Consider the following 15,818-nt stretch of genomic DNA (forward strand, 5'->3'; position numbering starts at 1 on the left):
TTTTTCAGTTTTAATCAAATTTATTTAATCAACAAATTGTTATTCAAAATTCATTCATCAGAGTAATTAATTAAAAAGAAATATTAACAAATATCCTAAATATATTTTTGTAAGAAGTGTATTTAACCTTTTAAAATTTTAAAAATTGATCTTATATTCTCAACGGTTTTTGTTTTAATGGATGTTTTGAACCACTTTTTAATGGTTAATTGTATTTATTCTTTTTTGTTATTTTTTAATTATACTATTATCAACTAGTAAAAACTATCTATTAATTCAATTTATTTATAATTTTTTTCTATTTTTAATTTAATATAGACAAAAGTATTTTTGTCAAAATATCTTTAATCTAAACATATGATAAATATTTATTATAATGTATAAAAAAAAATTATTTAAAAATAACTTCATACATTAAATATTAATGAACACATCTTACTAAAATCTATCTCACAAAATATTCCCTTAAACAAATGCTCTACTACTCCAAAATCCGAAAAATAAAAAATGTGCCACCAGTGCAGACGTATTTTATTAGTTTACATGTAAAACTATTTTTATTTACTTTTTTGTTCTTTAACAAATGTTTCATTTTTTGTTTATTTTGTAATATCAAAGTTAAATAATTTAATAGAACTCTAATTGTATTAGACGGCATCGTAAAACTGTCTACTAATGTCAGTGCATGTTTTTTTTTTTAACTGAAGTAATTAATTCTTAATAAACTTATTTAAGAAATCTTAATTGAAAGGCCTTTTTCTTGCAAAACAAAACCGTGTGAAAGAATTTCAGAGAAGGGGCCAAGTATATATTCCGAGGCGGTGGCGTTGGCGTTGGCGGTGGCGGCAACTCCTCATTTTCCATTTCCACCTTCCGAGTGAGACTATCTACTTTTTCAGTTCGCTAAATTCTTCACAATGAACACCCGTTATGTCAAGCAACTCCTCCGCAATATCTGTAATCTCTTCATTTCTCATCCTTTCACTTTTTCATTTCATTCTTTTCACAACTTGTTTCCAATTGCATCATATTCTTAACCCTCCTGCCACCAAATCAATATTCAAATCACTATTTCGTTTCATCTGCTTTCTCAATTGTGTGTGATCTACTATTATTCACCTTTACTTCAAATTCGCCGTCAAAACGTGCTACTCTCGTTCCATTTCCCTAATTTTTATTAAGTGTCTGTTTGATTTTTACTTATTTAGGTTTTCTAATGGAATAAGCAATTGTTATACTTTTTGAAGGAGTTTATGGAAATAACTTATCACATCTCCACAAACTGTATTCAGTCCATAAGTTTTTTTAGATAGCAACAAATTATACCTTATATAAAAACCATTTGACTTCATTTTTTTTCTTTTTATACAAATAGTTTATAAACAAGCACTTATATGATGAAGGCTTATGTTGTGCATTGCTGATTGAAAAACACAATACTATGCATCACTGATTTTAATTTGTGAAGTTGGATTATTGAAACCACATCTAGGAGAGTAGATGGAGGGAGTTAAAGAGGATTTTGATTTAAATGATTTTTCATTACACATGACTTACAATAGGTCATTATGACATTGTTCGATCTTGTAGCTTACCTCACCAAAGGAACAAAAAAATAATATTTTTTTTGTTGTAATCCTTGCAACATAGATGGTTACAAAAATATTCTTGCGTAGTTATTTCCTTATTGGGCGTGGTAGAACATCTATATTTTATTTATTTTTGGTTCAAGAGTGCTTGCCACTGAGGTGGAACTGAAGAAATGTCTTACTTGTTGGGTATGGCTCATAGTGGCAAGTGACCAACTCGCTCGAGCGACTAGTACGGTTTAGGGGTAATGTTGTAATCTCGACTGTAGTAGTATTTAAATACAAATTGTATACTGTAAATCCTCATCTTAAATCATAATAGAAAGGTATTGCAATCGCTATGGAGTCGGAGACCTAGGCACAATTGACCGAACTCCACGATCAAACATCATGTGTTCTTTCTTTTGCATTTTTCGTATCATTATTCTTTTAAACTGTGATCTCTGTTCTAACATTACTCAAAGCATATGCAGCCTAGTATTAACTTTTGTCATTTTCATTAATATATATTTGTTGCTAACAAATACTATGAATATTCATTTCTATTTTTATTACTCAATGTGCAGATTGTACTAAATATTTTCTCAACAGAGAAGAACCATATCGGAACTACATGCATAGCGTTTTTAATCGACTTCAATTGCAAAGGTCTAAAGCAGACAAGGTTGAAAAAGATAAACTTAAAGAAGAGCAAGAAAGTTGTCAGTTATCTCTTAAGTCTAACGTTAAGAAGGACGATGACAATTATGGGGTTAGCAAATACAGTTCTGATGAGGAAGATTCATCAGATAGCAAGTGGAAATTAGAGCTGGCTTGGCTCACTAAGGCTCTCGAACCAGCTCTGCAATTTTGTAGGTGGGCTCTGCCAACAGGTCTGTTAAGTGTTGACTACATAACATGTTTCATCTGATGGAGTTAGACACACTCAGCATGACTGCAAATTGCAAGTACCTCTCTACAAAGCATCTTAAAAAAAGCTATATAAAACATTCATTTAGATCGTTGCATGCCTTTTCTGCATTCTCCATAAAAACTTGATCATATACTACAATGTTGTCAAATAGTGGCTATAGTGCATAGTATAGCGGCATTTGAACAATCTTCTATTGTTCCACGATATGCTATTTAGTACAAAGTGTTATAGTGGCACTATAGTGATGTAGCATAGCAGAATTTTTACAAACCTCTATTTTTGTGATCCGCAATCGACAACACTGATATAATGTTCCAGTTTGCTTTTTAATAACACAAGACTGGCTCTGTTTTCCATGTTATGCAGGAGATGGAATTGGAAACAAACCTCCGCCAAATAATCGATCCCTCACAGAAATAATTGCCTACATCCAACGAAGCAAGATTGGAATCCAGGATTGGAGCTTGAGTGACCTTACAATTGGCTTGTATCTGATCTATCTTCGTCAAGCTTCCACACATCCATTTGAAGATATTAAATGCATCCAGATAGCGTCAGAATCAATCGTAACTTCTGAAACTGTTTTTTAGAGGAAGAGGGCACATAATCTGTTATGTTAGCATATCTCTACAAATTATTGTGGTTCAATGTTTTTATCAATGTATCTTACTGGATTTCAGGTTCAAGATCTTATCTATCATATTGAGTTGGCTAAAGGTGCTTATAAGGATAATCCTGCAGTTCTTTCAAGGAACAGCATGCTTCGAGAAAGTAATGTTATAAAATTTGTTAATAACTCTAGTGTAATGAGACCTGCATATTATATAGGGGTTGACACCCGCAAAAAGCTTGTAATTTTGGGCATTCGTGGCACACATGCTTTATACGACCTTATCACTGATATTGTTTCCTCAAGTGATGGTGAAGTCACCTATGACGGCTATTCAACCCACTTTGGGACTGCTGAATCTGCCCGTTGGTTTCTTCATCATGAGATTGGAAACTTAAGAAAATATTTGGAGAAATATGAGGTGGAGATGGTCTTAATTTATCTATTTTGATTTTAAATTCTAGTTTAGCTGTTTTCTTATCCATACTGTGAGATGTGGCTAACCCATTAACAGGGATTTAGGTTAAGACTCGTCGGTCATTCTCTGGGAGGTGCAATAGCTTCTTTATTAGCAATAATGATCCATAGAAAATCATCAAAGGAGCTGGGGTTTAGCCCTAACATTGTATCTGCTGTTGGATATGGAACCCCACCTTGTGTGTCTAAAGAACTTGCTGAAAGCTGTGCCGGATATGTAACAACAGTTGTGATGCAAGTGAGTGGTTGCATTCTAAATTCCCTGTATTAGTTGATCTGGAAGAAAGGATTTATATCTATGCAGTTCCTCAGATGTGTCAGAGTCCTTTTCCCAAGCTTTGTCTGTATTTATCTACTGTGCTTACCTTTTGACTTCTTGTTTTTGGATGTATGTACAGGATGATATTATACCTAGATTAAGTGTAGCTTCACTAACAAGGCTAAGAAATGAAATTCTTCAAACTGATTGGTGAGTAACATTTAGTTTATTGTCTTAAACTGGGAACCTCCCTCAATTGTTCCTTAAGAGAATAGGACATGAAGGAAAGCACTAATGAATCAATTGCAGTTCTGGTATAAAAAGTATTCATATACTTTATTGTTGCAATTATCTTGATTACACATGTAAACTTTGTTTAGTGTAATGAATGGGAAACTCCATTTATTGGAAGGTGATATTTGCTGAGAGATATGGGGGTGAAAATGCATGGATGGTTACTGAATATTCTGAATAGAGAATTTGTACATACTGTAGAGCTTAAATATCTAAAATCTAGTAGGTATCAAGGGATTCAAGTCTTCTAAAGCTTTATATGCATTTTGGTAGTTATCTAACAAAATGTTTGATCAAATGATATGATATTATCTTCAGGATGAGTGTCATTGAGAAAGAAGACTGGAAGAGATGCATAGATTTAGTTGCAAATGCAAAGCAGGTTGTGTCTTCTGTGCAAGATGTAGCTCTCAAACTTGCTGATTATGCCAATTTCAGGAGAAACAAAAGTCCATCTGGTAAATGTTTCTCTTCTGGTCTGAAAAAAAATTCTCTGAAAAATTGATAATAGATTCTTATTATACGGTGCCACCATCTCAAAACCTTATGAAATATCACATAGCCTGCAGCTTAGTGACCTTCCTATAAATGAATTTGTTTTAGAGTATAATTATACTCTTTTCTTGGCAGAAATCAATGCATCAAAGAATCTATGCTATTGGTGACTTTTCCATCTTCAAAAAACCCTCTCTACTGAAAATTAATAAATAATAAAGAAGTTGAGTGTGCATCACCACTCTACCCTGTTTCTTTATCATGCATGCATTCCTTCATTGCTGTCACTTCTCTAGAGTACTTATTTCTCACATTTCAGGCCATGTACAGTGGCAGAACTGCATTTCCCACCCCCACATGCATAAGAAAACAATAAGGAGTTGCCAGTAATTATGCTGGTGATCTATCAAACTTCTTTCTTGTGGTCAAGAATTTTTTTTTGGTGCATGCAGTGTTTAAGAAGCAAGAAAAATATATTTGAATGATTTTAGGCATCAGAATTTGGCTTATTTGAGCATAAAAAACCAGTTATTCAACAACAGATATTACAGAACATTTGCATATAAAAAATAAAGAAATTGTACGTTCAATTTTTGCCTTTTGACTTTAATGCTTATTTGTGATTTTTAGTTGCCTTTCTCTTGTGATCTTTCTATCAAAAACTGTTTTGGTTTGTGTTACCAGTTGATCCCGTTGGTAAGGAGTTGCCAATTGCGAGAGAAGCACCTTTACCCCGCAAAGCAGCAAAGGAGAATTCAGTTGTTGTAAAAATTGAGGAAACTAAACCTGCAGTATCTGAGGAGTTATTTATACCTGGGAGTGTTTACTATCTAAAGAGAAACTTGGGATCGCAAAATAATGTTGAAAAGGAAGTTTTCACCCTTTTGAAGAGGCAACCTGGGGAGCATTTCCAGAGGATAATCCTCTCCGGGAATTTTATTACAGACCACAGATGTGATAGTCACTATTATGCTTTGAGAGATGTTCTTAAAGGTTTGCCGTGGCATGGCGAGGAAGGTATTTTTCGGTAACAGATATTTTAGTTATTTATTCATTTTTTAAATGGTATCATTTGTATGCGAAGCAACAGTACACTAAATAACTAGGTTTCTGCACTTAGAGGGTAGGGTGTCTTGTAGTGTGTGTGAAAGTGTCAGGAACTACAGCATAGCTGGTTAGTAGTCAGGAAATTTATGTAAAAATAGAATAGTTGTTCCTATTCTAAAAATAGACATTGAATAAGTTCTGAAGCAAATATTCAATCATTGTTGTGTTTGTTTTCATGAGGCGAACATGTTGTGGTTCATGTTTTTAATCTGTATATACTCATGTTTTAGATCTCAACTAGTGATTGTTGTGACCTGTGAGTTTGAAGAGGCGTATTTGAATTCCTTCATCCTTGTATTTTTTCATCTAGATTTGTGTGTTACATATTTCATTTTCTTATTATTCGCTGAACTATTTGTACCCCGTTCAAATTCAAGACTCAAGAGACATTGTCAACCAGTAAAAGTATAGATTAGAGAATGAAATGTAGCTCAAAGAAATGAGAGAAAAAACTTAACCTAGATTATAGTAAATCTTGTGTTCGATTGTTTGTTTATTTGATGAGACATTTAACGTGGGACACGTCAGCAGTTAGGAACAGGATAAATAATTTCATACTCGGACATGTTTTGGTTTGCTTGATTGATCAATTGATCATGATTTTATTTCACCTTGTGGAGTCTAATGCGGATTAAGCTCACCTGCACTTTTTAAAATAGCTGTAATAACTAATATGTGTTTTCATGTCTTGAAATGGGGGTATGTTACAGATGTTTTTTGTAACATAAAACTCCCATGTTGTCATACAAATACAAGACATTTGATGTTGTATGTGATCGAGTGTTGGTGGAAATAAAGTCCACAAGAAATTAAGTTAAATGTTTTGCAAATATGTGAATGTTTTGATGGATGATGAGTGGATAGATATACAAGACATGGAAGGATTAAGATTGAATACAAGAGAGAAAATATTGTAGCACTAGCTCCTATTGTGAATAGCAAATCTCTATTTTAGTAGTTTGGACTTGCGTGGATAAGAGTTAAGACCTATAGAAGTCCAAATAAGGAAAGTGGGTTAGAGGAAATATAGTCCAATAGTAAAAAATAGAGACCAAGGAAATTTAAGTCAACTATAGAAAAAGGATTTTGATTTGAATTGCATAAATAAGACATTGTTTGATTTATGTGATAAAAGACTTTGTTGTTGTTGGTGTCTTTCTGTGTTTTTTGTCCTGAAGTACCTTACCACTTGCAATGCACTGTCACTTTTTGCCAAGGACAATCTCTACTAGTCACTTTGTACATTTTGTGTGTGGAGTTGTTTTGACAATTATTATCTATCTTGGCGAAATCATTGAAGCATAAAGCAAAGGAAGAGTGGGTTCTCTTGTAAATGTGTAATCTTTTTGGTCCTATCATCATAATGAATGATTGACAAGAAATTCCTTTATTATTACCAACCTATTATTGGGAGAGCATTCGGACCAACCTGTATGCTTCATATGTGGCGTTTTTTACTTAACCTCAGAAAGATGTCTACATAAGTTTTGGCTGTATTTGTAGTCCCTGCAAGGTAGGGGCATAGCTTCCATGGTAAAAATAACAGTTAAATTGCTTTATACAAAACCTATGCGAGTCCTAACCTATTATTATCATGTAAGTTCTCAATTGCTATAACCGGGTGTGACACCCATTGATTGGTCATTGTTTATTTAATTCTTATGAACTTCTCACAGTATTTGTTTGTGAACTTGGTTATTCTTTGTGATAAAGAATCCTGAATCAAAGCAAATCATGAAGTGCATACTGCCGTAACATTCCTAAATTCATGTCATTATATATATAATCTACCAAAGCAAAAATAATAAAATTGACAATTAACGTTTTTGTCACTCTACTTTTTAACTATCACTTCAACCGCCAAACCAATTCGTTATTTTATGATTAGAAAATAATAGTATGTTATATAACGACAAGTAATACATCTGGTTCACAATTCAGATTAGCTTTTTATTTGCCAATTAATGTCTTGGCACAAGTGTTAAAAATCCTATATCGAATAAGATATGATTTGAAAATATTTTTATAAATGGGTGAAATCCTCACTTTACATGTCAGTTTTGTATAGTTGTGTTAGATTTTTTTAAATTTTAATATGGTATCAAAGTTTATTTAAGATTTATTAAGTCACGTGCTATCAAATCAGTATTATCAAAATATTCAGGTCATATTTTACATGTCCAATTTTGAGTTGACGATTGTGTGTTATAAGTCAGTACATTTGATGAGATATGACCTGAATTTTAGAATATAATTTATATACATTATTTAAAAATAATTGCATTGTCAATGAATCACAATCAATCATATTATAATTTTAGAAGTAGTTAAATTAAAAGTCAAACTTTCAATAATCAAATAATTATAATTAATCGAAATTGTAAAAAATATTTATAATATCACTGTATAAATTTTATTTTTTCTCGTATTAAAAACTACAAAATTATTTTATTTTCTGCTCACGTAACTTTGCCCCTCTTTTGTTCCACGATCCAATAAAACACTACATATTAAATTAAATAATTGAGTTTAAATAATTAATAAACTTCAGTTAAAGATGAATTATTTGAGACTAAATTCTCTTACTAACCAGATAATTAAATAAACAATAAAAGACTATGTATTAGCAAACTGAGTGAGTGCATGTTCCTTCATATAGCATCAACAAGGTTCCTTTTTTCAACACGGTTGCGGCCGTATGTTGGATTTTGTCTTGAAAGAGAGACTTGGTTCAATTGATTGATGTGAAATTTTTTGCTTATGAAAATAGTATACAATATAAAAATAAATTATGAAGGAATGTAATAACGGTCATGCATGAGTAGGAGGCTCCTTAACTCGAGGTTCAAAAAGCTTCGGAAAGGCATGTAAGTTGTTAGGTCAGGTGGAAGGTGAACACCAATAGAGTACTAACAAGGCAAAATTGGGATTAGGAACATAATTTGATGTGACATTTGGTCTTTTCATGGTTAACACTTCACTCCCTACCCTTTTTAATATTGCCACTACATTACTAAATCAAGGAAATATTGTCTTCCATCTTTATGCACATGAAGTTTTAAAATTATTACTTATTTCTATCATATTTTAGGTGGGTCGGCACCAAAATTTTAGGTAACTTGTTTGAAACCGAGCCAAAATTTGTAGGAAAAAAAGTCATGGTTTATTCTTTTAATTACATTTTTTATCGTGTAGATATAATTAGAAGTGTGATGATCAACTTATTTTAGAGAGGTAACTTTTTGAATTTAATAACTTATTATAAATATTAGATTTTAAAATTTAATTGTTAAATATTTCATATTATCTTAATAATTATACACGAAGAATAAGAAAATTAGATATTATTAATCATAATATTTTATAGTCAATATTTTATTTATATTCTAAATAAAGTATCAAATAGTTTATAATTTTATGAAAATTTACATATTTTATCGACAAATGTTGTGCATTACTACTTTTATAAATAATCCATCATAAATTAATACTCAAAAGTTATTTGAAACATAAACGATGATAGATCACACTTCTGAAAGTAAAAGTTAATGATCTTCTTAATATTGCATCTAATTAATCGATATCAATTTGATAAAATAAGAAGAAGAAAAAAATATGTCACTAAAAATCTAACTCGTGTTGGATTGACACCAAGTCAGAATCCTTAAATTATTTAATATATTTTTTTGGACTCTCTCTACGTTTACTATATGGATAATAATGTCTTTCAAATGAGATTAAATTTAGCAATGAATATAAATGTGTGTTTCAGCTTTTTCCAGGTTGTCTCCACTTGTGATGACCAAGTTTAATTGGTCATATAGAAAGTTTCTTCACTTCATCTTTTACAAGCAAGAACAAAGAATATAATTATCACAAACTTCCATCTATTTGATCACGATATTTATCTATTACTTTGAAATGACAACCTAGCTAGCTCCCATTGTTCTTTAATTAATTTATTAATTCTTATAATTAATTTAGATTAAAACCATCCCACATTTCATGGTTTAGCTTTGAAGAATTGCCTCCTGTTCAACCTACATTTTATTTTATTTTAAATTGGAAAGTCTCTTGTGAATAAATTAGTGCGTGCAAAGTACCATAAGCTAGCTATATTGTATTTCCATTAATTTGTTTGTATATCCTCTTGAAAGTGAAAGCTTTCTTCAGATGTTTCTCAATCATTAATTATGCAACACCATGTTCTTTTGTAGTTGGTATTATTTAGATCTTCAACACTTAATTAGTTGGTATTATGTAGTCGCTTTTGAGTTGCATCACCATATATTTATATGGGTTTCTTTGAGATTCGGATTAATTAGTTCAAATAAAATATCACATCTTAATTAGGCCTCATTGGCTCATTAATATATTAATATTGCACATGTAGACTAATTGTATAAAAATAAATTAGTTTAACTTGCTCATCTTAGTAGGTGGGTTGCTTAAAGACATAATTAAAATTAATCAGTCAATTTATAAGCTCAATAACTTTAAAGCAATGACTACTATCATTCTTAGGGAAAAAAGCTCCAATTAGTTAGATATAAAAAGTACTTTTGAAAAGTATCACCTAAATACATTACATTTACATTTGAGAAAAATTACTCAAATATAAATTTGGTTGGAGAAAAATTGTTTTATCAAATTTATTTTTATAAAATCAGGTTTCATTAATCAGACATAATTCTACAAACTTAAATAAAACAATACTCTTAAATAATTCTTATTGTAATTATTTAAGGGTTGGAGTATCATGTGCTTACTATATATAATTACTAAAAAAAAATTAATTATAACTTTCTTTTTCTCATCAAAAGTTGGATGCTACAAACTATTATATCTATTATGGTAAAAACAGAGTAATTAATTAATTCACATGACATAGAAGTATATATAATTTATAGTGATTGATTTCAAGTAATTAAAATGGAATTGTTTTGAAGAATATAAATATGAATTTTTAATTAAATTTTATTTAGATATTTAGATTTAAGAAGAGAAGAGGAATAACTGTTTTTTTCAAAATTAAGAAAACTATAATTACTTCTTAAAATAAATAAAAAATAATTGAGATATTATAGGATTAGTTATCATATTAAATTTTTTATTTTTTTAAAATCTCAAATACATTACAAAACATAAATTTAACTTTTAAAATTATGTTTTCAAAAACTCAACTCTCAAACATATCTTTCCTATCATACATTATAAAAATAAAATAAAAACTTGTAAGAGGAAAATCCAAACTCTTATTTATATATTATGACAATGATCATAAACGTGCAATGACCCTGGATGTCGGTTTGACCGGTCTTGGTAAGACACTTGTCAATATCATGTCCGTAATAAATAATGATCTATGTTCATTGCATTTAGGGCAAATAAGACCAAGACAACATTTTTCATGATGAGTGAATGGATGAGTATCTTGTTGTGAATGTTATCTTATTCAACCTAGGTACACCTATAGCTTCCTAGCTAGACCTATTTCCGTATCTCATACTTTTCAGTTTTACTTCATTCATATATATATACTAACTTCTAATCTAACAAACACGTGCACCATTTTGTCTTATATATATGCATTATGCATTATTATTTCGGTGATTTTATCAATCAATGACTATAAACTCTTTTAATATATTACTTGTAAAATTATCGTTTTTGATACATTAATTTGCTACTCCATCATTAATGAAATTATAGTGAATATATAGAGTATTTTTGAAATTTGGAATTACTATGTCCCTTTTCTACCGTGAATGAGAGGAATTAAATTTAAAAATTCACTTACAACGTACATTGTATATTCTTCAATTAAAAATAAATCATTTGAAAAATTTAAATACAAATAAAATCAGAGTTTATTTATCTATGAGTCTAACTTCATGATATTAGGACACTATTCTCCTATAAACAAGAGGAGAGATAAAACAAAACTAAAAAATATACTCGGGATAATAAATTAAAATGTAACGAGCTAGTTGAAAATGTTGAATTATAAGGGGGTATTATATTGTTAGTTTCGTCATGTTTGGTTGGGTTTGTCTTCCACAAATCAAAACCTTAAGAAAGCCAGACCCTTATTTTATCGTCTTGTATATTATTATTCCACCACCCTCTAAATTCTGATATCATTGTATTTGTTTTGTCTAGATTCGTGCATTCAAATGTTTATTTTATTCTATAAGATTTATTTGGCATAATAAAATACATGGGTGTTAGTGACGTGGAAGGAATGATGATTGATGAAGCGTGGTGCTTCACGACAATAAAAGAATAGTACCCACTCGTGCATTTTCTTACAAATACAACAACGCGCTTAGATGTATGGAAAATCAAAGTAATGATAAAGAAAATTAAATATACACCAAACTAACTTATTTAAATAGTAGATAAGGAATAAAACAATTTAGATGAATGATTTTGAATAAAATTTTGGTCCAAAATCACCCCCTTTTGCGTGAAAAACGAAAAAAGGAAAATAAAATGAAAAGAGAGAAGACAACTAAGTTTTCTGATGTCTTCATAATAAATAGTCCTTAAATTATATAAAATTTGACAATTTAGTCCCTACAATATACGATTCATAGAAGTTGGTAATTTATTTTCTAACATCTTCTTAAAAATGAATAAATGGATGAATTTTATATACATTATAGACTAAATTGATGATTTATTCAATTAATTTATTTGTGCATTCACTCTTAAAATAAATATAAAATGAAAGATATATAATAATTCAAGAGTGATATATAGAATATTAATAGGATGATATAATGGATAACTCTTTGTTAAGTGTACCAAATCGTTAAAATAATAATAATAATAATAATAATAATAATAATAATAATAATAATAATAATAATAATAATAATAAATAAATAAATAAATTGTCTGCACATGAATTGTTATTAATTTAGTAATGCAACAAAGTTGTAAATACTTAGGTAACAAAGGATTTATAACCGGTTTATAAAATCGGACAAACGCAAAATTAAATAGACAAAATATAATAAGAGAATAACGATTAACGAAATTGAATCATCTTCTTTTCACTGAATAATTGTTGATTTACTTATAATTGTTTTTAAGTATTATTCAAACCTAATTCCTTGGCTCAAAATCCCATTCATTGGCTCAATTTTAAGCCAATTTTAACCATCTAACCTATTCGATTACATCACACTAACAAACAAGACTAACACTAATTCATTGGCTCAAAATCTCATTTTTATAACTACGAACTCTAATTCCTTAGATAATAAGACTTGTTACTCTAAGCATATACAAATATTAATTTATTAAACACACGTTAATACTTTATATTCCTATAACAATGTTGAAATATGAACATATATTTTGGTTCCGGTTATTATAGCCTATTTTTCAATAACAAAATAATACTATGATGATCAAACACAAAAAAAAAAAAAAAAACATTAAGAACAAAAATATATGAATAATCGAATATATTTTAATTGCATAAATAATATATGAACATCAAACTACATAGATTTGAGAAAGTTCATCTGATAACTAATCAGTTATTAAATTAGCTACTCATAGTGTTTGATAAAAAATACATTGAAAGAAGAAAATTATACATAAAAGTTGCACAAAATCTCCTCTAAGAAACAGTTGTCTCCTCCTTTGCATCCAAAAAATTTAGAACCCTAATAAATTAATGGTTTTTAACTTAAAATAGAGGTATGGAAACGCGTACCAACGCAATTGCGTTGGGTCTGTGAGCCATGTGTTGGCTCATAATTAAATTGGGCACAAACAGTTGCACAATGCGCCACCAAGTCTTCCTGCGCTCAAAGATTTGTGCCAAGAATAGCATTGCAGCGCAATACGCCCTAACACTTTTTTTTGTGTGCTCAAACTCCAATAAATCACAATTTTGCACTGTGAGATCCCCCTTGTGTCAGCACTAACCTACAATAACTTCCTGAGTGTTTGTTCCTTAGTGTAATTGACCTGTAACATCAAAACAAGAAAAAAATACTTCAAGGATTTGTCTAAATAGAAAAGGTTAGTATCAAAACATTCAAAAATGCTTCACGACAATTCACACTTCTTTCCTTTATTAAATTAACTATAAAACTAAATAAAATAAAATAAAATTTTAAATAAAATTATTAACAAAGTACTCAAAAGTAAGAATTTATAAAGACTCTTCAATAATTTTAAAAAATAACTAATATTATATTTAAAAACGACGCTTGTTTTAGAATAATTGGTTGACAAATATATTACTCAAAGTCATAAATACAATGTGTTTATCATTGTATATTATCTTGAAAATATTATTTAATTATCAAATATTTTGTTTCAACACACAAAAATCAAACACATATTTTAATTTAAAGAGGAATACAAGATATACTTCAATAAGAAATGCATTGTCAAAGACAATTAATTAATATTTTTAACAAACAAACATTAGTATATTAGTTAGGTTAATATTTTTTCTTCTTCACTAATATTTGAACTCTGGTTCTTTCATTTCTTCAATTTTAATATAAATTAGTTGAACTATTCAGCTCTATTGAGACTAGATAATCATAATACACTCCACATAATTAATATGAAATGCATAATATTTAATTAGGAAATGAAAATAATTAATTGGCTGCTTCCCTGGACACTATAAAAAGGCAGCCTCTTCCAAGTTTCGAGCACATTAGTTGGAAGACATCTTCACGTGTAAGTGTAACCATATACTTTCAAATAAGCTGTTAGAAAAATAACCAAATATATATATATATATATATATATATATATATATATGTTTTTTTTAATCATACACAAAGATTTTAGCTTTACACGTATGGCACATATCGTACAATTTTTTGAGAAACGGTTGCGGGAACATGCACTACACTTTTATATTATATCTAAATGTATTTTTATTTTATTTTTCACATAAATTTTAGTTTTAAGGTAAAACTAAATTTTATATATTTAAATTTACAATAAAAAGATGGTGGTGGAACATTATTAGAAGTATTTATAAATATGGATAGATCCTAATAATTCAATCCAATTCAAATTATTTGGTTATAGAGGTTGTTTTTGTTCAAATTAAATATGAATCAATTTAGTCAAATCTAAAGTGATTTAATATGGACAATAAATTTATAATTTTAAATTCACATAACCTAATTGTTAAAAGAAAATTGTGTTTTTTGTTTTAATTCTATAATATAATTTAATATTTTTATGTGTTGAATTCAATTAAATTCAAGTACTAAAAAAATGTTAAAATTTTTATATACAATTATATATATTTTAAATATTTTAGGTCATATGTCTCGACACCAAACAGATCATCATCAAAGTTAGTTTGAATTTAGCAGACAATTTCAGTTTTTTTACTCAACTCAAATCGATGAAATTTTACTGCGCCAAAGAACATGGCTTACTAAAATTGATCAAACTCAACCCGGATACTAGCTAGCCATAGATATTAAGGATGGTGCATCGATTAAAAACATTCATACATTGAAAATTTTCTCGAAAATGTTTATACTCTTGGCCCTATATATAAAAAATAGCATATAACAAGTAATTAATTTTCTAATAGCTATTAAATTTAATAATAATAATAATAATAATAATAATAATAATAAATAATAATAGGGAATAAGTTAATCGGAAACTTAATTATTGCATATAGTTGGTAAGTGATAAACTAGTCAATTAAATTTTAGTATTTGTAAAATTAATAGTTAAACTAGGTGAAGAATGTAAAATAACATAAAATAATATTTTAATCAATACTTCGATCTAATTCTTTAGTTAATATTAAATATTATGAAATAATTATAAATTATTAAATAAAAGCTTAAACACTTATTAAAGAGCATATAAAAGATACTAAAAATTAGTGAAAATATATTATAAGTTACTAAGCCAGGGTTGTTGTATATAATTTGATAATGAAAGTTTATAGGTTTTCAAAGTAAATGGGGTGCTTCAATATACAATTCTACAATTTATAGATGATACGGTTTTTTGTGTATATATACCTCTTGTAGATGATACAAGTTTTTGTGAATA

At 28.9% G+C, this 15,818-nt stretch overlaps 1 protein-coding gene across 2 annotated transcripts; it reads left to right on the forward strand.

Moving 5' to 3' along the window:
• Positions 1–749: 749 nt before the first annotated feature.
• On the forward strand, positions 750–5,920 carry LOC101505526 (uncharacterized). 2 transcript variants are annotated; one of them, XM_012714350.3, is made up of 8 exons: positions 750–957; positions 2,156–2,461; positions 2,869–3,068; positions 3,183–3,533; positions 3,627–3,827; positions 3,988–4,058; positions 4,461–4,600; positions 5,322–5,920. In XM_012714350.3, exons 1-8 carry the CDS (start codon positions 918–920, stop codon positions 5,666–5,668), a joined length of 1,656 nt encoding a protein of 551 aa, XP_012569804.1. In that variant the 5' UTR covers positions 750–917; the 3' UTR covers positions 5,669–5,920. The 2 variants fall into 2 exon arrangements, with proteins under 2 accessions (XP_012569804.1, XP_027189675.1); XM_027333874.2 differs by having other exon boundaries at positions 2,869–3,055; positions 3,183–3,273.
• The last annotated feature ends 9,898 nt before the right edge of the window (positions 5,921–15,818 follow it).

The sequence above is a fragment of the Cicer arietinum genome, chromosome 4 (assembly GCF_000331145.2).
Source record: "Cicer arietinum cultivar CDC Frontier isolate Library 1 chromosome 4, Cicar.CDCFrontier_v2.0, whole genome shotgun sequence".
Lineage (NCBI taxonomy): Eukaryota > Viridiplantae > Streptophyta > Magnoliopsida > Fabales > Fabaceae > Cicer > Cicer arietinum.